The 23,087-nt window shown below is 33.3% G+C and overlaps 1 protein-coding gene and 1 long non-coding RNA gene across 8 annotated transcripts; one reads left to right on the top strand and one right to left on the bottom strand.

The window, feature by feature from the left end:
* Positions 1 to 2,676: 2,676 nt before the first annotated feature.
* LOC145014099 (uncharacterized) lies at positions 2,677 to 5,548 on the top strand. Of its 7 annotated transcripts, none has more exons than XR_013665405.1 (8): positions 2,681 to 2,891; positions 3,089 to 3,198; positions 3,828 to 3,901; positions 3,971 to 4,080; positions 4,189 to 4,322; positions 4,392 to 4,491; positions 4,687 to 4,978; positions 5,120 to 5,548. It is a non-coding gene; the product is annotated as an uncharacterized LOC145014099 (long non-coding RNA). The 7 variants fall into 7 exon arrangements; XR_013665404.1 differs by having other exon boundaries at positions 2,684 to 3,198; positions 4,687 to 4,820; positions 4,911 to 4,978; XR_013665406.1 differs by having other exon boundaries at positions 2,677 to 3,198; positions 4,668 to 4,978.
* A 2,932-nt stretch (positions 5,549 to 8,480) lies between these two features.
* Positions 8,481 to 12,399, bottom strand: LOC145014969 (uncharacterized). Its single transcript, XM_078973414.1, has 14 exons — positions 11,965 to 12,399; positions 11,823 to 11,873; positions 11,545 to 11,736; positions 11,365 to 11,463; positions 11,224 to 11,279; positions 10,988 to 11,099; positions 10,693 to 10,872; positions 10,384 to 10,617; positions 10,117 to 10,302; positions 9,903 to 10,049; positions 9,474 to 9,740; positions 9,235 to 9,333; positions 8,803 to 9,146; positions 8,481 to 8,691 (listed from the first exon to the last, which is right to left on the bottom strand). Exons 1-14 carry the CDS (start codon positions 12,094 to 12,096, stop codon positions 8,667 to 8,669), a joined length of 2,124 nt encoding a protein of 707 aa, XP_078829540.1. The 5' UTR covers positions 12,097 to 12,399; the 3' UTR covers positions 8,481 to 8,666.
* Positions 12,400 to 23,087: the final 10,688 nt, after the last annotated feature.

A 23,087-nucleotide genomic window follows, 5' to 3' on the forward strand; every position in this document is an offset into this window, starting at 1 on the left:
CCAAACGTTTCCAACCATTCGACAATTTACCTGAAAACATTTAAATCTAGAACTGTAAGCTAAGACTTACCAAGTTCCCCAAAACATCACATATACACGGATAACTAAGCATAATAGGAACAATTCTATTTCAACCCAACAAACATATTTCAGCTGACAGACATATATCAACTGACATGTCTATTTCATCCTGCATGTCTATTTCAAACGACATGTTTATTTCAACTGACAAGCCTATTTAAGCCAACAAACTTATTATTATTATTAGGGAAAACTACAATAAAGTCCCTACATATTGACCTCATAATCGATTTAGTCCTTATATATTTTTTTATTCAATTAAGTCTCAAATACCAGTAATCGTATTCAATTTAACCCTTTGACCCGGTCAACAGGTTATCCAACTTTCAAAAATTACATTTTCGCCCAGATTTCAAAATTTATTACAAATTTGATCCAAAATTTACACTTTTGGCCCATATTTTAAGGTTTTTTTTACAATTTTGGTCCAAAATTTACCCTTTTTACCCAAATTTTAGAACTTTATTATGAATTCATCATAAATTTAGTTTTTTTACAACTTTTTTTTTTCTTAAAATTTTGTTTCTAATATGTTTTTTCTTTTTAAACTCATATTTATAAAAAAAAAATATATTTTCACATAAAAATCTTATTTTTTCTATATAAAAACCTTTTTTTAAAGTTTTTTGTATATAAAATATCTAGTTATAAAAATAGGTTTGGATTATTTGTGTGATATCTCTTAAAAAATCAATTAAGAAATTAAAAGTAAGCTTAAATTTTAAAAACAAGTTTGGATTATTTGTTCTTTAATCACATTTATATGAAAGTTTAAACTAGTTACATTATATATGAAAGTTTAAAATATATATAATATAATAATATTATATTTTATTCGTAAGAATTTTTTAAAGAAAAAAGTTAAAATCATATATTTTTTATAACTTTTTAATAAATATATTATCTAAATAAAACAAATCAATTCATGACACGTGTCCGATCTAGGTTGTGATTTTTTATTGCCAATCAACCTCTTCTTACTTGGATTATTTATGATCTTGTATTTCCTATATTTTTTTAATGTCTGTTATACGGAATACCGGTTGCAATTTATTATCGATAAACATGTTTTTAGGGGAGTGAGAAATGAGCAAAAATACAATAGCAACATAAATATATAAAATATTATAACTATCAATAACACAATATAATACTTTAACTAAAGTTCTAAAGAATTTACACATGAATTTGGTTAAAAAAAAATTACTCAAACACCTGAAACATGCTTGAACTGAGCTTCACAAGGAAATTATTACAACCTACTAAAAAACATGATGTCAATTTTTTTTAATAAAATGGTATTTTTCTATGAACTGCAATTAAGAACTGATATTATTTTTCCTATAAATGTGATTAAAGAACAAATAAATAATATTAAAATGAGTGTAACTAGTTTTTGACAAACTATAATTTGATAGTATAATTTAGGGTTACTTTTAATTTCTTAATTGATTTTTTAAGAGAAATCATACAAATAATCCAAACCTATTTTTTTAAGTAGAAATTTCATATACAAAAACTTTTAAAAAAAAGTTTTTATATAGAAAAAATAAGATTTTTATGTGAAAATATGTTTTTTTTTGTATAAATATGAGTTTAAAAAGAAAAAACATATTAGAAACAAATTTTTAAGAAAAAAGTTGTAAAAAAACTAAAGTTATGATAAATTCATAATAAAATTCTAAAATTTGGGCAAAAAGGGTAAATTTTGGAGCAAATTTGTAAAAAAAACTTATAATCTTGGCCAAAAGTGTAAATTTTGGACCAAATTTGTAATAAATTTTGAAATATGGGCAAAAAATGTAATTTTTGAAAGTTGGATGACCTGTTGACCGGATCAAAGGGTTAAGATGAATACGATTACCGGTATTTAGGACTTAATTAAATAAAAAATATATATAAGGACTAAATAGATTATGAGACCAACATGTAGAGACTTTATTGCAGTTTTTCGTTATTACTATTATTATTATTATTGTTATTATTACTATTAATATATATATATATATATATATATATATATATATATATATATATATATATATATATATATATATATATGAGTAAATTACACGAATGGTCCCTATGGTTTAGGGTAATTTGCGCGTTTGGTCCCTAACTTATTTTTTAACTCGGAAGGTCCTTACTGTTTGTTTTTGTTACGCGGTTGGTCCCTATCTTACCTAAAAAGACTATTATGCCCTTGATTCTTTTAATTTATCTAAATAAACACACCCCATCACCTTACCTCACCTACCCCATCATTTTTTTCTCTTTAAATAATAGTCTTTTTAGATAAGATAGGGACCAAACGCGTAACAAAAATAAACAGTAGGGACCAAACGCGTAACAAAAACAAACCATAGGAACCTTCCAAGTTAAAAAAATAAGTTAGAAACCAAACATACAAATTACCCCAAACCATAGGAACCATTCGTGTAATTTACTCTATATATATATATATTAAAGTTGTGATAGATTTTAACAGTAAATTGTTGTCTTTTCACCAAGTTCCATGTAATATTATAACTATTTTAGTCTTCGAACCTAATTTATTTGGAGGGGGGTTTTGGAAAATGTGGTGAAGAGTCCCAACGTGGCGAAAAGTGGTTACTTTATTGCTAATATCGAAGCTACGTGTCAATTTATGCTGAGTTGCTTCTGTCCGCTTCCTGTTAATATCGGTGTTCATTGCTAAACTTTATTTTCCTTTCTCATGCGCTTCTCTTTCTTCGTGGTAACTGGTTTCGTTTATCGACCTCCCTCTTGCTCTGGGCAACAGTCTTGAAGAAACCATTTGCAGCTTCAAGGTAAGGGAGAACATCGATAACCCCGCCCACACCGACTTCGTAAACCCACAGGCCGACAGGATTTCAAACCTCAACAGATTCAAATTCCCCGTTCTCCAAGCCCCGATTTTACTACCATTTTCCCTATTTTCTCTTTTTCTCTTTGGAGAACCCTAAAATGCTTCATCTTTCTTTGCATTTGCTTTCGCCAACAACAGATTGAGGATGCTACGGGACCAAAGGTTTCGATTACGGATTAGTCGCATCTCCCTCTTTATGAAAATTAGAGCTTTCATCAAGAAACCTTCAATTATAGTCGATGACTCAGGTGAATTTCATCAACTCTTTTTTTTTTTTTTTGTGTGTGTGTTCTTTCATAGTCATGAAACACACATGCCATTGATGCTTCGATAAACCCCCAATTTTGGTTTAAGTTAGTCTATCACGAAGCATACAGGGTGATATGTATGTTATATATATGATCAAAATTGAATTTAAGAGAGAATATCAATTGATTTTCGTGTGGCTTTCGTTTTCATCTACGAAGACGAACCATTGAGCTTCAACAGGTAATACATGAGTTTACTGCGTTTTTTTTTTAATGAACCATTTCAGCATCTTATGGGGCTTTTGTACATGCTTCATGATTACTTGGACCAGATTTTGTATTCTGAAACTTCACATGGTTACAGAACAAAATAAAGCTTGGTAATATTTGTTTCTTAACAAACCAAATAATAGCAAAGAATTTAATAAAGATGATGTTGCAGTAAGCAGAATCCGTAGGGATGAGTCTCAATATGGAAATTATGGGTTTGTAAGTTTTGAACATTTGATTATTTGTTTGTTTATTTTTGTTTTAGATTGTTACTGCTATTTATTTATTAAAATAGTTTGGATTTTTTATTTGTTTGTGGGGATCAAATAAGTAACGGTGTTGCTGTCAATGTTGTTCAGATTGCAGAGTTGTTGTTGTAGACCATGATGTTTCCTTTATCCAAGTGGGCGTCCATTAATCTTGATCAAAGAATGTAATGACTCATTCAATTACCTTAGTTATTACATACCCTATATTTTGTGATTTTATTTCTCCGTTTCAGGTAACTTAAGATGAAAAATTGTTATGGAGAAACAGATAAAATGTTGATTTTGGTTTCTTGAAGAGCGATGGATACAGACAAGGTCTTTTATTTTCTTACAAGCATCAGAGGTAATTAATTATTAACCAATTCATTATTATTTTCTTAAATTTGATATTGTTTTCATGAATAATTTGTAAAGTTGGTTGCTTTATTGAGTTTTGATTATCTATTAACAGATGATCCTGATAGAAGAAAGGGTAACCATTTGGAGCAAAGAGAAAAATTGGGACTTACAACAACTCCAAATAAGGGAGCTTCGCGTTCAAGGGTCCGACTTCCTGAATCCGCTGATGCAATGCAGAAAGTTGAGGTATCATTTAACACTAAATGACTAATATACCCCTCCCATGAAATGAATAATTTACCCCTTCTATCTTAGTATGAAAAGGAGAAGAAGAGGATGATGGGCTCTCAGAGTTGAGTAACATATTGGGGGAACTGAAGGAAATGGTTGTTGACATGGGTTCTGAAATTGAAAGGTTAGTGTTTATAATATGGATTTTATGATTTAAACGATTGAAAAAATTAATTTTTTTTTTTTTAATTTTGTAGGCAAGATTGTTTTTCCCTTTTTGTTGTTTGTTACTATTATTTGTATTGTTTTCTTTACGTTTTGTATGCTTCTTTTCTCTTCTATTGTCTGCTATTTCCTAAGAGATTCTTTCAATCGTTAGCATCATCTTCAGTCGGCAAAGCCACCTGCGACCCGGCAGGACACATTTACAGGAAGTATTTTGGGGAGACAATAAAATGGAACAATCACATGATCCCTGTCATTTTGGTGTTACAATATAACTCTTTTAACAGGGTAGTAAAGTCTCTTTTTTCTAATGTTTGTTCATTGAAAATTTTAAAAAAGTTATTAGTTACAATAACTTCATCATAACTCTTTTAACAGTGTAGTAAAGTCTCTTTATTTTGCACACCGATTGCTCGACTCTGATTCATGCTCATGAGATCTTTATGGTAAGATCCCAATTAACCATTATATATATATATATATATATATATATATATATATATATATATATATATATATATATATATTAGAATGTATGTTTATGTTATATGGATTAATCAGGTATGCTAACTCTATTCTTGATACAGGTAAAATAGATGTTGGGAAGAGGGAGCTAGAAGAAAAAGAGTTTGACTTGACAAAAGAAAAACGGATTGAAAGAATCAAGGGATTGAAAGTAAGTTATTGATATTCCAAGTCCAATGAAACATGGCACCGAACACGAAGGAGGAACACGAAAGAATAAAAAGATTCACAAAAACCCTCCCGAATCGAAAGCTTCTGACCCCCTCGTAGCGGGATACCTATCTAGTTATTATTATTATTATTATTATTATTATTATTATTATTATCATCTAGTTTTTTAATAAATATAAAAAGTTATTAAATACTTTCTAACATTTATTTATTGCACGTATCTTTCTAGTTGTATAATTATAGTTTTCATTTGTTAAATTATCTTTATAAAAAAAAAGAAAAAAAAGACGTTATTACTTATATGGACATTTTGAAGGTCATTACCATGTGTTGATTAGTTATATATTTGGTTTGTGTAAATTGAATATTGCTTTGCATATTTTTATTATATGAAGTATTTTATAAGTATTAAGAGCTTATATTTTGGTAAATATGAGATTTTAAACAATGAAATTGTTTTAAGAGATTTTCTTCTAGTATGTCCAAAGGGTGTTTCACGGTGCGAAAAAAGACCAAACCGTTTCGAGACTGATCTAAACTACTAATATGCAAGTCTAAATTTATGGATGGTCTATATATGATATGGAGTTGTGTAAGGAAATTTTCTTGACATCCAAAAATATTTTGAAAACAATTTATTAGAAATTTTGAATACATCATATCTTCTCTTTTCGAATATTATATGGATCCTCTAGTAATTAATAAAAATAAAAATAAATAAATAAAAACGGGTATTATCATCAGATTTTATTCATATATTTTAATGCAAATTTTTATTCGTAAAAAATCAAATTTTTGGATACTACGATTTTGGGAGTAAAAATAATTTTAAAAACGTCCATATATCCATTATGTAGTCGTTTATTGCCCTTTGGGTCCCAAAATAAACATTTTTCCCTTCAAGAATTGATATAAATTGGTGTTGGTTCATTTTGTTTCAACATACTTTGAAAAATGTTTTCCATTTTCAACATTTTTCACAATCTTGTACTCTCTACTTGTTTCTTTGTTTTCCACTATGAAAATGACATACTTACAAGCTTTTGTTTGCACTTCCATCGGTACTATATTGATGTAACCTCAAAAAACTATATGAGTGTCAATGTTGCGGAAGTTCGTCCATCTAACCCAAATATTTGCCTTAATTTTAATTTGTGCATTATGAACGACATAGATGAAAATGTTCGATACAAAAAATATGGTAAGTTTTGTAACACTAATAAAAACTCCACGTTGAAAAATCACGTGAATACAACTTGCAAAGTGGTCTAGCAATGTATTTTCAAAGTGACGCAAACGAATACCAGTTTAGATGGTCGGTTGTCTATGTACGACCATAATGATGATTGATGGACGATTCACCTATACAAAGTTTATCATCTAAAAAGTCATTTCATTCAAGCACTTTGGCAACCCATGATTAACGAAAATTATATGTAATTAATAAACCTTGTGAACGATTTTGCAAATTGGATTAGGAAATTAGCATTCTCTTTATCTATCCAAAGATCTAAAATTGAATGATTTGGATCATTTTAATGATGGAAATTTTTTATCTGAACTATCTACAAGTACGTTGTTAAGCAACTCGAGGACATCAATGCTTCTTAATGAAGTATATTGGTTTCATCAAAAGTCAACATCCAACGGTAACTATATTTGATTAGATAAGTGGATCATTAGACTTTTCTTCTTAACTAACATATTTGATTAGATTTGTGGTTCGTTAGACTTTTATTCAACTGAGTGGACTACAAATCACATGTCATGTACTTGGTCTAAAATGCAACGTGTTTGGAGCATTGGATATTGAATGTTGATATGATTTAATGGAGTGTGTTAATGAGTTCTAAAGAAAAATGGGAATAAACTTGGATACCTAGATGGTAAGATTGTCATTAAGTTGTATCACTGATACAAACCTTCAGCATTGTCGAAAGAATTCTTGATGATTCCAGTCTAACTATATGTTTCACATTGCATGTGACATCAAATAGAGTGAATCACTCTTAAGAACAATATGAGAAATCTGGCATGAGATATTCGAGCATAGCCCACATCTTTCAAATTCGTTGTAGAACCATATGAAATTGAAAGTTCAAGTGTCCTAAGAAAACCAAGACGTAATCAGAACAACTGAACCTTTTGAAACATGTTAGACAATTGAATCTGTGGCATTCAATGTGAATTAGATCAACCAAATGTAATGGGTATTGAACGGTTCACTTGGGTGAAATACAAACCCATGGTTTCAGGACTATGTATTTTCTTCACAACATGAGGTCGTTGAAGACATTGAGGATGTCGGGTTGAAAAGGTGAAAATATTTGTTTAAGAATTTGGTATCCAGATATTAGAACCTTAAGCAGTCATATTATATATTCCATCCGTCCTATATTAATAGTTCAAGTTTTTTTTTGTTTGTTTTAAAATAATAGTTCACTTCAAAAAAATAAATATTTTTTACCATAATACCCCTTATTATTAGTTAAATTAACATGAAATTAAATGCAATAAAAAGGTTACATGTCATTTCATTTAATAAAGTTAATGGTAATTAATGTTTCCTTAAATTATATATTTTATCTGACAATTATTTTGGGAGAGAAGGGATATCATTTTGAATTAATATACGGCCATGGGGTACATTGTTTTCATCAAAACATTATTGTGTTCCATGTTTGCATCTTTAATCCTAAAAAATGGTATGATCTGTTTTAATCGGTGGTCCTAGCTTCACGAGTGGTTATAAAGTAAAAGATTTGTGACATTCATGAGTTTAGAGGATCTTAGTGGAATCACATGTATCCATTGTTGGTGAATATTAGAACGACACACTATGAAAGATTACAGAATCAGATGTATCCATTGGTGTATAACAAACAGGATGACCCACTGTAAGACGAGACTTCACGAAGCAATGTGACGGAGTTAATCTTGAATAAACGTTTTCTGAAGCTTTATGTCCTTTAACATGAGGTGTCTTATAGGCTTTCGAATAGGTGTAGTTTTGTAACTTTACGTATGTCAAACGATGCTCTAAAACATGACAATTATAAAGGTTACACTCACATATGACAGTGAAAGGGGGAACATATAAAGCATTAATGCAATATAGGATTCGTTCCATCAAATTGCTAAGCTCTACTCTGACTCTGTGTTCATAAATCAAGAAAACTACATGTGAAGCACATGTAATTTGAATGATTCCAACAAAACCAAATTCTGTGGGAATGCAGTCGCAAGAACTAGTAGAGGGCAAATCAATTTTAATCCATTAAAATCATTCTTAAATAACCAACAGAACATGAAGCCCACACTGCTGCAAGTGTAAGTTAAAACAGACACCCACTCACTCAGGAGATACATTTTCCCAACAGAAATTAAGTAACAAAGTTTCAATTCCAGCTCCAATTTCTATATCCGTCTTTTCCTTCATTACACTTGGAAGTTTCCTCGACTCCTGTCACAGAAACAAGATTCTATCAACCATAATCATATAAACTACTGTAATACACAACTTTTGTTTTATATGTTGAAAAAACAAAAAAAAAAAATACTAAAAAAGTATTACCTGACCCCCTGCTGCTGCTGTTTCCCATTGTAATTTGGAGTGGTTGTAGCTGTGGGCCTCCCGTTTTGTCTCATTTGATCATTCTGTTTGGTGACAAGTCTTACACCAACACCAACACCATTAGCATTTCCTCCGTAACTGGAGGTGACAGCTGGCAGTGGGCCCTTCTTCAATCGGGTTCTTGCCATGGGCGTCACAGCAACAGAAGACAGCAGTGACAGATTCGAAGAGGTTGCTGAGTCAGCAACAGCAGCCGCACGCACTTTCGCATGAGCCACCATAGCCGCAATGATTTCCTGTGCACCCTCCCTCACCTGAATAAAATCCCCTTCAATCACAAACAACTGAAACACAAAGAAAAAGAAAAATGTTTAATTTTAACTCATTTACACACACACACACACACACACAGAGTATATAAATTTAACTCACTTCAGGATGACTTCCCAGAAAGGCAACCAGCTTTCCATGCCTGTTCTCATAATCAGACCAACGAAGAGGTGCAAGCATTTTTGTCAGTCTGCTCAACAGCTGTCAAAACAGTAAAAGTTACTAGCTTCATCCCATAAGAAACCAAGTATGTTGCTATTTATTAGCCTACAAACCGATAAGAAATAGAGCACATATTTTTATTAAAATAAAAAACTGAAATGAGGTTATGGGAAACCAACCGTAGAGCTGATTTGTATTCTTCCTCCAGGAGCAGGTGGAATTGTACGAACAACACAAGCCAACAATGTTTCTTCATCAAAAAGACCCTTTTTTGTTTCAGAAGCAGCAGTGGGGGTATATCTTTCTGGCACAGGGGGGGCACTACTGCCTTCACTCATCTTCGCTGACTGAATCACTTCAGACGCAATGCTACCGAGCTGTTGCTGTTCTGTGGGTGGACTTTGAGCTTCACTTCCATGACTAGACAAAAAACTTGCATTCTTTCCCTGTTACTCAAAATTCAAAACTTATTCTTAAAACAGCGAGCTTGAGCTCTAGGAGACTCCTGGTCTCTTAAATATCAGTGGAGGAGTCTGTAACCATTCAGTCAATTTCCCTACAGAGACTTCTGTTCGATTTCAATAGTCTAGTCTATAGAAAAAGCTAACCTTGTGTAAATTGCCATTGTCAGAATCATTCAACCTTAGAGAATCATGAAACTGAGACGAGATTTGCTGCAAGCTCTGCTGTGAATTTTGATCATTTTGGGAAGAATACTGTTCATGAATTGGGATTTGTAAACTTTCTGAGATAGCCTGTAAAAAAAAAAGTAGAGAATAAGTATACAGCAAAATTCTTGTGAAATCACAAATTATAATTCACCTGTTGATTCTGCCATGTGGGGACAGAATGGAACTGGCCAACATGAGACTGAACAAGATGTGAATTCACATTTTGAGGATGGTGTAGAATATATGGATGCAGAGGTGCCAGCTGTCCAGGTGAAAAGAAAGCTGGCATTCCATGCATTGACTGAGGAGCAACTTGAACAGCAGGAACATTTTCATTCTGAAATGCAATAGATTATTATTATTTTATGTAAATGATTTTCTATATACATATTGATAAATGAAAGATACCAACATCTACCTGTGAAGAGACAATTTCTGCATCCCCATTTTGGACACCTCTAGAATCGCCAGCAGGGCTGTTTCCCCCTCTACCCTCCAGCTGGCTTCCATTGTTATGAACAAAATGAGAAACATCCTTCACATGACTAGTGCGGGTCCCATCAGAGATAGTGCCATTTCTTTCTCTTGCCTCAGACAATTCAATTTCAAGTTGTTGCAGTGTGTGCAAATGAAGCCTCTCCATCTCAGCAAACTGACACATCATCCATGTCAAACATGTGAAACTAGAATTGTCTGTATAAACTATTTTTGTAACTTAAGAAGAAACCTGTCTCTGACAACCAACCCAAAGTTGGTTGTATTGTTCAGTGCGTTCTCTGAGTTCAGCTTGCAATGAGTGATTTGTGTTTGACTGCAAGGCATCCATCTCCTGAACTCGTGCAATCCAAGCCTGTGCCTCTCTTATTTGCTCATCTTTATAGATGAGAGTTTCTTGAGCAACTCTATGCTGAAAAAATGGCACAGGTCATAACATTATTCCACAAAGGGCAAAAAAATTACCATTTTCTATGATGGAAGGAAGCAAACAGCATAGAAATTATAAACATGTAAAAGTAGAGTACCTGTTCCTGTAGTTCCAACAACTGCCGCTCTTTTTCTTGAACATGTTCTTGTAAGTCGTGGATTTTTTGAAGATGTTGAGCCCTTTCAGCTTCAGCATTATCACGCTCTCTCCTATAAAAATAATTCATTAAACAAAAAACTGTCACTATTCACCAATATATATATATATATATATATATATATATATATATATATATATATATATATGTATATATATATATATATAAAGAAATACCGGAAGGTTGCCAATTCTTTGTTTTGCTCTCGTAAGAGGTCCTCTTTAGCCCATGCCTGTAACAATGGAGAATAGCAGTTATATAAAATAATGAGAGACGAAATAAAAAGAATGAAATGAATGTTTACAGGTTACACATACTGCTTCATGATCCAATCTAATTGCATGAAGTTCTTTATCTTTATCATCCAAAGTCCTTTGCAATTCCATTATAGCTTTTTCCCTTTCATGTAGTTGCTCCTTTATACAACCACATTCCAGTAAGTGAAAAGTAATTTATGGCGAAAAATAAACTATAGGATCAAAGACATTCTTACTAACCTGCAGTTTGACAGATGCGGTAATGTGCTCTTTGATCTGAGAATCAAAGCGTTCCTGCATCCCCATTACTTCTGATCTGGCTATAAGTCGAGCTTTGAGATTAACTTCTAAATGTTGAAGTTGTTCTCTTTGTTTCACAACATCATCAAGACGCAGTTCATGATCGGAACCTCCATTCACAGATTCTCTACCCTGATGAACACAAATAACACTCCTTTACACCCAGCTTGAATAAGAGAAAACCTAAAAACACTAACTCAAACGAACAAGTATCATACCTCGTATACCAGTCTCTCGTCACCCTGCCCTAGCTTCGAACGGTCCATGTCCTAATAATCGAAACAGATAACATGTACTAAAACCCTAACATTGTGAGGGAAAAAACGAAAAATGAAAAAAATATCAGTTAATAAAACTTACGTCGTTGCCGGAGTTTTGAACGGGATGGTCTGAAACAACACGCCATTCTTTCCGAGAAGATTGAGACTGAGAGGATGGCATCGTCAGAGAAACACCTCGCGCTGCGACGGCGACGCTAGCGGCCGCCTCCATCGAAAATCGAACTAATACACACCGTCAACCCCAATTGGCTCTTTTGTTCTGGTGTCGGAAACCCTAACAGGGTATCGAAAAGGAAAACGAGAAACTGGAATAATTTAACAGAACAAAAGATCAAGAACACGAAAACCCTCCTAGTTAAACGAGTCAATAAGAGTACGAATCGCGTGAGACTTCGACAAAATCTAAACAATCAATGCAGTACCCACTGTGGATTAGGGAAAAGGGTGCTCGATTTAGCGATTGAATGGGTATGTTTGATTGGATTGAATGAAAAGATAAGAGAAATAACCCAAAGTTAAAAGAATGGACAAACTAATGGAATAAATGTATATTTAACTCGATTATTACCATTATATTGTTCTCTTTGGTTACTATACTCGAATGAAATAACTCATGAATCCATATTGTTTGGTAGTTGAAAAAAATGTCAATAATATAAGACTCGTATATACGAGTTGATTAAAACAAAACGTTAAATACGAATGAGTAAATGGAAAATTTATTTGTATATGAAATTTGAAATAAGCGAAAATTATGAGAAAAAAAAATAAACAAATTAAAATTAAGTGTTTATTTGTCAAACTTGTGTATTATAATGATTAATTATAATAAAATGTAAAATACGAAGGTTAAACTGTAGTTTATTAAAAATTGGAATTGAAATTTGAAAATTATACATCATTATGATATATTTATTTTATGGAAACTAAATTAATGATTTATTGAAAAATTAAAAATAAATAAATGACAAGTGAAAAATAAATATATTTAAATTACCACAAATTGACATTTATCAAATTAAATGAAAAAATGACATGTAACAATAAGATTCTTATTTATTAGGGATGATTAAGGGTGAAAAAAAAATTGACAACGTTATTGGTATCATACAACTATTTCATATCGGTACTTAGTTCCCTTAAGTTCTAACGAATATACGATCCAGGTAAAAACGAATCGGGATTTCTTAGTTTGTTTATTGGATACATATTAGACTTGTAACTATTTCTTATGAGTCGTGAATGAGTTGATTCTTCAGCCTATATTTTTTATGTCTTGGCTACATCTTAAGTTTCAGAATCTACTAATTTGAACAAGTATAATCTAAGTTACATAATCTTAAATATAGGTACTTTGAAGACTTAAACTTAAGACTTGGTTATTTTTTTCTTACCATACATGTGTAAAAAAAATCTTCAATTTTGTACATTTATAACTCTCTCTTATGAACTCGGATTTGATTGGTTCTTCTTCCGACATCTTCTTCCTTGTCTTAGGCTCAATAATCAATTGATTTGGATAAGTATAACATGAGTTACATAGACCAAAACATAGGTACTTGAAAACTTAAATTTTTCAGAGTTCATCATTTTTTTCTTACCATACATGTGCATAATTTATCCTCAACCTTGAACAATAATAACTCTCTCATATGAACTCGAATTTGACCGATTCTTTCTATAAGTGTTCGATGGATGTGTATTTTGTGACATTCTCAATTTCACGATCAAAAAAATACCGATTTGTTTATACCTATTAAAAATTCATAGTATCATTTTTGAAGAATAATATTGCAGAATTTGTTCCTAGAAAAAATAATAATCATATTATCAAATCATCCGAAGAAATATATTTTATTTATATTAAAATATTTGGATGTCATCGTGAATATAGAAACATAAGCATAAAGAAATATTACAAGTCTTACAACAATTAAACTAGTGGCCTAGTACTCATAAGGAGATACTACTCGATATTTATCTTAATTAATTTTGGTTTCTTTTGTAAGTCCTAAATTATCTTATATTATCATATATGCTCTTAACACATATTTCAAGTAATATCAAATATCTCACACATAATAATATATTTAATATTTTAATTAATATTTGTATTAAAATCATGTTCATAAAAAATGACCATGCACTCACCTATTAAAGTGACGACTCGAAATTCGGACAGCGCTTCGCTCTTAGCAACTGTCTTTTTCCTTTGACGTAATCTAGTGTCATTATCATTAAATCTTAGTTTAATATTTATTGCGACTAATTATTAGTCTAGATTCATCATTAATTCAGACTCTACTGATCTATAACTGATAAGACACAACAAGTTAGGATCATATTCGAGATAGGGTTCGTTTGGTATACAAAATATACTGTTTGGAAATTTCACTTTAAACACCTCACTAAATTAAGCCTAGACATCATCCCCACAAGTGGATTAATCAGTATAACGACTTGGAATCACTGACAAGTCTTGTTTATAGGTTCATAATAACAATAATGAACTTAAACATGAGTTATACTTAAAATATGGTAAACATAACTTAACTTACATGTGGTTTAGCGAGAAATCGGAAAGCTCTACTTCTCGGGGCTTTCTGATGCTCCAGAGCTTCGCTACTAACACCTGGGAAGTGCTAGAGAAAGGCATTGAGGCCTTGGGGTAGGGGAGGGGGAGTTGGGAAAGAGTATGATGGAATGGTGTAAAGAATTGAGTGATTTGCGACTTCTATTTATAGACAGAAACTGTTCAGTATAGTGGGTGTACCAAAACATTACATTGGGTGTAATGTGCCACGTGTCACAATCTGGTTGACAGTTATGGGGAAGAAGGTGTGGTGCTAAATCGTGCCACGTGTAGCCTTATTATTAATCTGAAAATTAATTATCTTGTAAAATTCATAACTTTCACATACGAGCTTTGTTTTTTATGTTCTTTATATATCCACGCATAGCTATTGACGTGATATACAACTTTCTTTTAGACTTTGTTGGATAAATTTGACTTTATTTTTAAAGTTATATTTTAATATGCTTAGACGGTTAAAATCCGTTAAAAATTCATAAATTTGTCATTCGACATTTTTGATTGTCTTTATATCTTTGAGCTCCTATGAACGATATATTTAATTCTCATTTATATCTTTTGGCTAAAAATCGACCGATCTAAAATTCGATTTCCAAGCTGTACACTGCTACGATGAATCTTAAAAAAATCATAACTTCCTCAAATGAAGTCATATTTGGACGTTCTCTATATGCACACTCTCGGTTTAACATCTACTACAAATTTTGTTTATATTTCTAAGGCTAAAAATTATTTTATCAAAAATTTACTTTTTATGATACACGGAGTCGTGTCGGTTTAATCACGAAACTTTAACAGACCATAACTTCTTCGTTATAAATCAGATTTCAACGTTCTTTATATGTACGGAATCCTTGTGACATACACTATAACTTTCGTTAAGATATTTATTCTAAATAATCTTCTATCAAAATTTCATTTTTAATTCTTGTTACCTTTAAATTGACTAGCCCGAATTTGCGGACGTTACAATTATCTCCCCTTTAGGATGATTATGTCTTGGAATCATCAACAAAACAAGGCTTGTATAATGACTCCAGACGTTATCTTTTCATCATATGTAATAACCATAAACCTTATATCATTTCAAATGAGTATCTAACTCTTGGACTTATTGACTACTGACGGTGGTCAATCATGCACCCACTCTTCATACTATATTGGACTTTCAATCATAACCTTCGACTTACAAACTCAATCCTTACTGGAGACTCCGACTCATTCTTAAACAAACTTAACTTAAGATAAGTTATTTACTTCAATTATCGTAACAGGTCAATGGGTCATGTTCTAATGACCTCTCATCATATGATGCAACACTTAGACTCAGATCTTTTCGAGTCAGATTCCAAAATGGAAGATACCTTCCTTCACGTTTTAATGTGATATAATCACATTATATGATGTATCACTTCTATCTACAAGCTTCTTACTTTAAAGTCGATCGTAATACTTCTATTGATCGCTTCGATTGTCTGTTTCTTCAATCTTTTGGCTTAAGTCAGATGATACATTGAACTTGGTTCTTTGAACCACGTAACATACTTATCTTATTCGGACTCGATTTGATATGACCACTAGGGTCAGAATATCAATCATCTTCTTAGTTATTACCGAAACAATGGTGACGACAAGCATGAACAAAACATAATCAATTACAAGTGCCTTGGTAACCTTGTGACTTTCCCTAATCCAAGTGTGAGTCATGTGCTTCTGGTAGTATAGGCCTCTACTACTTTTCACACCTACTCATACTCGACCCAAGTATTGCCTCTCAGTTCTCCAAGTCACCATACAAGAATATCACATAGTCATTTAATACATCGGATAACATAACTAAGGTTTATATTATTTCTTGAAACGATTACATAAATATTCAAGTTCACCCTATACTATGCCTCTTATATTGGGCTACGCCACATTATACTATCTATATGGCTAATTTATATCTCAATCTTCAGATATATAAATCCTTACTCCTAATCCTTTGCATCGTCACTTGCTTTATCATGGATCCTTTGGAATGTTCTTGCATTTGTCTTCGGCGGTACATTTGGCTTTGTAGCTCCTTCCCTCTTTGGGTAATCTTACTTGAAGTGTCCTTCGCCGCACTTAAAGCAGACTTCTCTCTTGGACGTGCATTCGTTGGCATAGTGACCAGTCTTCCCACATTTGAAGCAGGTCACCTCTTTAAAGCATTTCCCAATGTGTTTCCTTCTGCACTTGTCACACTACTTTTCTTCATTGCTATCCCCATACCTTGTATTGTTGGGATCATACTTCGGGAACCTATTTTCCTTGTCGGATCTTAAAGACCCATTAAACTTCCTCTTCTCCCCTACCCCAACTCTTTCTAGACCCTTTTCCCAAAGTTGGGTGTAACACCGTAAAAATTTGAACAATTTTCACTCTTGTAACCCATAAAATTTCACTTAAAATCATAAATAAGACATTGTATCAACATTGTATTAGTACAAAACCCAAGATCAAAATATATATAAAAACTCTGGTGTGCGCGTGTACGAATCATGTCGGTGCCTTCCCGCGTTCATCACTGGTACCTGAAACACATAACACATAACACTGTAAGCATAAATGCTTAGTGAGTTCCCCAAAATACCACTCTAACACATAATAGCCACTCGAGGCTGTAACTCTATTGACCCTCAGGTCTATGTGTCTCAGTGGGGCCCTCCAGCCCCAACTCTCCATGGGCCCTCTAGCCCTAACTTTGTGGATCCGAAGGTCCTAACTCTGTGGCCCCGAAGGTCCTAACTCTTAATCATACATAACACGTATCACAATAAATCATAGCACATAAATAACATGAAATCACATTGGCATATAACTCTAAAATACTCTATCACAACTCTGTTACCACACTAGGTAAAGTATAGTGAGAAGACTCACCTCAGGCGTCTCGGTAAATCTCTGACTCAGTAGAAATATTGTCTAGTTTTCGCCTATTCACATGAAGTAAATACTCTTAAAGATATAACTCTCGAGACTAGACTCAACCTGCCATTGGCACCCTCATGAGGGAAAAAAGGCTATTTTACCCCCCTCTCGACACAAGTACTCCATTGACCAAACCCTAAAGGTCAACGGTCACACTTTGACCCTACTCGCCGAGTGCACCCTGGTGAATCGGCGAGTTCACACATGTTCTTTAACACTTTGTCCCGCTTGGCATGCTGAGTCCCTCTGTATGCTTGACAAGTCATACTAGGCATGAATCGCGGGGCCACCACGACTCAACTCGCTGAGTCTCAAGAACACTCGGCTAGTACCGCCTTGAACTCCAGTCCTCTAACTCCCTTCTGACTCACCGAGTCATCCCCAACTCAGCAAGTCTACTCACTGAGCAATTTACGTGAAACCCTAACCCTACTCGCCGAGTCTCAGGAACAACTCGGCGAGTTCATGCCATGCACAAACTCTACTGGCCTCCTGAGGTCAGATCTGTTTCCCTAAATCAAATATCTGGCATTCCCAAGCATGAATGTCACGTAAAGCTCGAAACTTGATGCTTGTATAACAACAAGGCATCAAAAGGAGATTTAGTCCCAAAAATGGCAACCTAAGTCCAATAACCCCAAACTGATCCATAAAGCTCCAAGGGTTAAGGTCTCTGGACCTCTTTGAGTCCAGATCCAAGGCACAAACTTGAAGAGGGACCATTTGCTCCACATAATCACTCTCCAAAGGGGGTTAGAAAACCCTAACTCTAATGATCAACACCAAAACCGAAGGAGGTTCGATATTACCTCAAAATGAAGTCTCTGAATCTATGGAACTGCTAGAATCGCACCTCCCCTTTGCTCTTGTGCACCTGCTTCTTGCCAAACCAAAGGTACAAGGATCAAAAGTAACTTCTTCTTCCTTACAACGATTTGGCTCACTTAGGGTTCTCTCAATGGATTGGTAGCTGCAATGAGAGGCTATAAGTGCCCTTAAATAGGCTCCAAACCCGGGGAATTTAGGGTTTCATTAAACAGCGTGGACTCGCCGAGTCCACTCATGGACTCGCCGAGTCCAAAATGAATCCGGATGAACAATCACGGCCCTACTCGGCGAGTCTATGCATCAACTCGCCGAGTTCCTCCTCATAATTCAAAATAAATAAATAAAATAATATACCTGGAAACCCGACTGTTACATTGGGTCTCCACATTCTTGGCTACTCTGACAGCTGTCTTCAAAGTAGTTTCCATTTCTAACGTTGCACCAAAGTCCGCTGGTAATCCGTTAGCAAACGTATTTATCTTTCAGAGTTCAATAGGCACCAAGTAGGGGCATAACTTCATATTCTTAGTGAATGTGGTGGCGTACTCATCAACACTCATCTTCCCCTTATTTAGGTTCTGAAACTCGTTTTTTAGGTCTATTAGATCTACCTCTAAGCAGTACTGCATTTTCAACTGCTCTAGGAATACTTCGCAAGACATCCTCATGGCTTCTCCTTGTGACATTGTATCTGCCAACAACTTCCACCAACTTAAACCCCTGGTCTTCAGTTATCTGACTACAAAGATGATTTTCTGCTTATTGTTTCAGTTAAGAAAAGGATCATCACATAGTTTTGATGGGGCTTTGAAAGTTTCTTCAGAAAAATCCAAGAAGCTAAAGTCAAATGCATCATCATCGGAGTCAGAGTCTGAAAGGTATGTCTTCTCAGGGAGCTTAGGCTTCTTAGTTCCAAAAGTAAAAGCCATCTGTTTCATAAAAAAACTTGTTAGTTCAAACTTGGAACTCCATACTCCATAGACGAAAACAACCACCCTCAGAATCATCAATTTCTTGTTTCCATACACGTACCTTTCTACTCCACCTTACTTCACCAACGATTTCAGAGCTTCAAATTGGCAAAATTGGGGACTGTGAAACCTTTCTCAACGTCAAACTCTTCTCGAATGCATGAAACCCTTTATCAGTGATGGCTCGTGAAACGTGATGACTAAGGAATAGGTTAGTGGTGACCGGATAGGAACATGTTTCCTGCTCGTCACCAGGTATTAGCTCTCAAGTGATAATTTCACGAAAATATCATGTCTATAGTCAACCAAAAATTAAAACCAGATCTTTATTAAATTTAGTGGTAAAAATATAGGACTTTTATAATATTAATCCTAAATTAAATTAAAAAATATCTATTGATTTATATATAATCAATGTTTAATTTAATGTAATCTATTAAAGATTTAAACAACTTAGACATTTGACAAAACAAACATTAAATTAATCATCATTTCTTTGTTTCCACATCAACTCTAACTCCCTTCAACCCAATATCCTTGCAGTTGATAAACTAACATCACTAATCGTATAACCAACAACTTAATGAATATATGATCATGTTTGTCTTTGATGATCAGGTTAAATATGTGTTGTAATTTCTCACAAGGCTCGTCGTATATCCTTAATGATAATACTCGACAAACAAATCTATGTATGCCACGATACAGTAATTCCATTATGAATACCCATTTTTCAAATGCTTTGTATTTTTTCCCTTGGTTTACCAAAATTTCAAATTTCATTTTATATTATTCACGTTCCTCTTAAGTTTATAGTCAACCATATAAGAATTAAGAAAAAGAACAAAGTTCTTTTTAAAAAAAAAACGAACAATGTAAAAGGCATTACATAAACAAAAGGGACTAGCCGAGTTAGATTCAAAATGATGCATAGTTGTGTGGTTCATGACTCCATATAAGAAAAAAAAAATACTAACAATTAGTACTAATTAACATAAAAAATACAATAATTAGTACTCACTAACATAAAAAAAAATACAACAATTTATACTCACTAACAAATGTAGATAATGCATACATTCGTAACAACAATGAAAACAACTTCATATCATAAAATGTCAAAAACAATACAATAGACATTGCTGGTTGTGACGTAAATCGACTATTCTAACAATCTAATTTGCTTATATTATAACTCGAACAAAACACCCATTAAAATAATCTTATTGTATTGTAATCATGAATATTTGTTCAATAAAACATAATTCATAACAATGTAAATTACAAATTAAAGCATCCCCTCACATGAGATACTTAAAAATAGTTTAATAAATCTAATTATAATGTTAAAAAGTTCAATTGCAGTCAGAATAAGATGTTTGAATGTTTGAGTTGTCAAATATTGCAACATCATAACAACAATTCATGCACATAAATAAAGCAAATAACTTTATAAAACAATTTTTTCTAAAACTCCGAACTTACCATACATCTTCATAGGCGATACTGTTTAAAATAATAATACCTAGTGTAGTGCCCATGCTCCGCATGGGTCAGAATAATTTTTTTTTTTTTTTTTTTTTGTTAATTGTTGAAGTTATTTTGATTGGATGAATGTCAATTGTCAAACATTCATTAATTTTAATTGTTTCAAATTTCACAAAATGCAGCCTCCCTCTAAGGATATGAATGCTCCTCCTGCCGTTAGTAACTCCAAATCTCTCTTTCATGGACTTCTTTCTTTTGTCATTAAATAATCTATCCTCACGTCTTGTAAAATAAACTAACCTTATGAGAGACCCTGATACAAATCGTTGAAATTAGATCATATTTACAACTACAAAGGCATTCAAGAAACACAAAAGAGCAATCTTGTAAAATTACAACTAAATTAAACTAAAAGAAGAAAATTTACCTCCAATGTCAAAAGCCAATTGTGACGTATCATCAGATCGATTAGGCAAAAGAATGGTGAGATCTCTTTCTTCAAAATCCCCTTGAATAGCTACACCACAAAGATCAAGCTTTGGCCTTGAAGTTGATACGTGAATTGAATTTGCAACAGGTGGAATCATTTCTTTTCATGTATCTTCTACCTCTTCTGAGCTATTTTTCTCATATATGTTCTTGGTGGCTTCATTTATATTCATTGCTAAATTCAATGTTATCACTTTCTCCATCTAACCACCTCCTAAACAGGTCAATAGCAAATTGGATTCCTTTGTTGCTTCAATTCATATACTGACACACAATTCAAAAATAAATTATTCAAAAAGCTACACATGCGAAGGCACCAAAGAGGTAAAACCAAACGAACGAACAAACAAACAACAATCAATAATTGTTTAACACTGCATGCATATCAAATCACGTTATCAGTACAAAATTTATCATACCCACAGGGAAATTCACCTAACCAACACGTTATTCTCATTTGCATAAATTCTATTTTCAACAAAATAGTGTTCCTTCGACAAAATTTCAACTTCAAAATTAATAACAAAATGAGTATTAACTTAACTGAACCTTACACCACATATGACGAACAACCTACAAACATAGACATCATAATTGCAATTTGCGACAATTAACAATTGAGAGAACCAGAATTGGGAATTTCGTCGATTGCGATGGTGGTAGAGCTTACTGCGGCGCATGAAAATAAACGTATGAGATAGTCGACCAGGACGGTGGACCGTGACGGTAAGAGGAGTCGATGGTGGTGATAGCCGACATCCACGTATAGGGCTGTAATCGAACCAAACGAACACGAACAAGGTCTTGTTCATGTTCATTTATTTAAGTTAGCCGAACAACAAACGAACACGAACGGATAAACGAACGAAATTTTCTTATTCATGTTCGTTCGTTTAACAAATTACTTTGTTCGTGTTCGTTCATTTATGTTCGTGAATATGCTAAACGAACATAAACGAACAAACATAAACGAACAAAGATTAAAAAAAACACAATTGAACATATATGAACATAAACGAACATATAATATAGCGATATAATAAAAATTAATTGAATATAGATGAATATAAATAAACTTAAACGAACGAACGTAAACAAACATCATAAACGAACGTTCACGAACATAAATGAACGAACGAGACCATTGTTCATGTTCGTTCGTTTAACTAAACGAACGATAATTTTTGTTCATGTTCGTTCATTTATTAAATTAACGAACTTCCCGCCGAACAGTTCACGAACGGTTCACGAAACGTTTAGTTCGTTTACAGCCCTATCCACGTATGTTCTGGCTTCTGCCATTGTCTCTTATGTTCTATTTTGGGTGAAGCTGAAGGGATGGTGGTTACGAAGGTGGAGGTTGATAGTTGTAATGAATGAGCATAGGAGCGGCAGAGAAGCGAAGAAGACGTGAACCATTGAGATTTCATATTTTTTAGAACAATTTGGGATCAGACGTAATCTGGCACACCAATCAGGTTTTCATGAAGCGGTGGATATCACACGTAATACGTAATTAGGCACACCACTCTTATTCTGATTGGGCGGTAGGATCAGAAATGGGCTTACCTACTGAACCCGCAAGCCTCAGCTCCAACATCAACACTAAATCTCGAGCCAGTAAAAAAAACTCAAAGCCGATAAAAATTATTAGCTTCCAAAACATTTACCCCACGGCTAAAAAAACACTGTAGCTAAGCCTGTTGGAAATTAATTGTATGTATAATAATAATAATAATAATAATAATAATAATAATAAGTTGATGTCACAAACGGTTTTTTCCAACATAACCATATAATACAAAGACAAAAATACGACGGGTCGGGTCGGGTCGGGTCGGATAGATCAACATTGAATTCGTCTTTTGTGGGTAG

The sequence above is a fragment of the Lactuca saligna genome, chromosome 9, assembly GCF_052625555.1.
Source record: "Lactuca saligna cultivar CGN05327 chromosome 9, ASM5262555v1, whole genome shotgun sequence".
NCBI classification, from domain to species: Eukaryota; Viridiplantae; Streptophyta; class Magnoliopsida; order Asterales; family Asteraceae; genus Lactuca; species Lactuca saligna.

Bases quoted from the DNA above. Each gene is read 5' to 3' on its own strand.
- LOC145014969 (XM_078973414.1), bottom strand. From the start codon at position 12,096: ATGGAGGCGGCCGCTAGCGTCGCCGTCGCAGCGCGAGGTGTTTCTCTG. The intron at 10,618-10,692 runs GTTTCTTCTTAA...ATGATGTGTCAG, and splicing joins GGGTTGGTTGTCAGAGACAG to TTTGCTGAGATGGAGAGGCT. The intron at 8,692-8,802 runs GTAATACTTTTT...TTTCTGTGACAG, and splicing joins CAGCAGCAGCAGGGGGTCAG to GAGTCGAGGAAACTTCCAAG.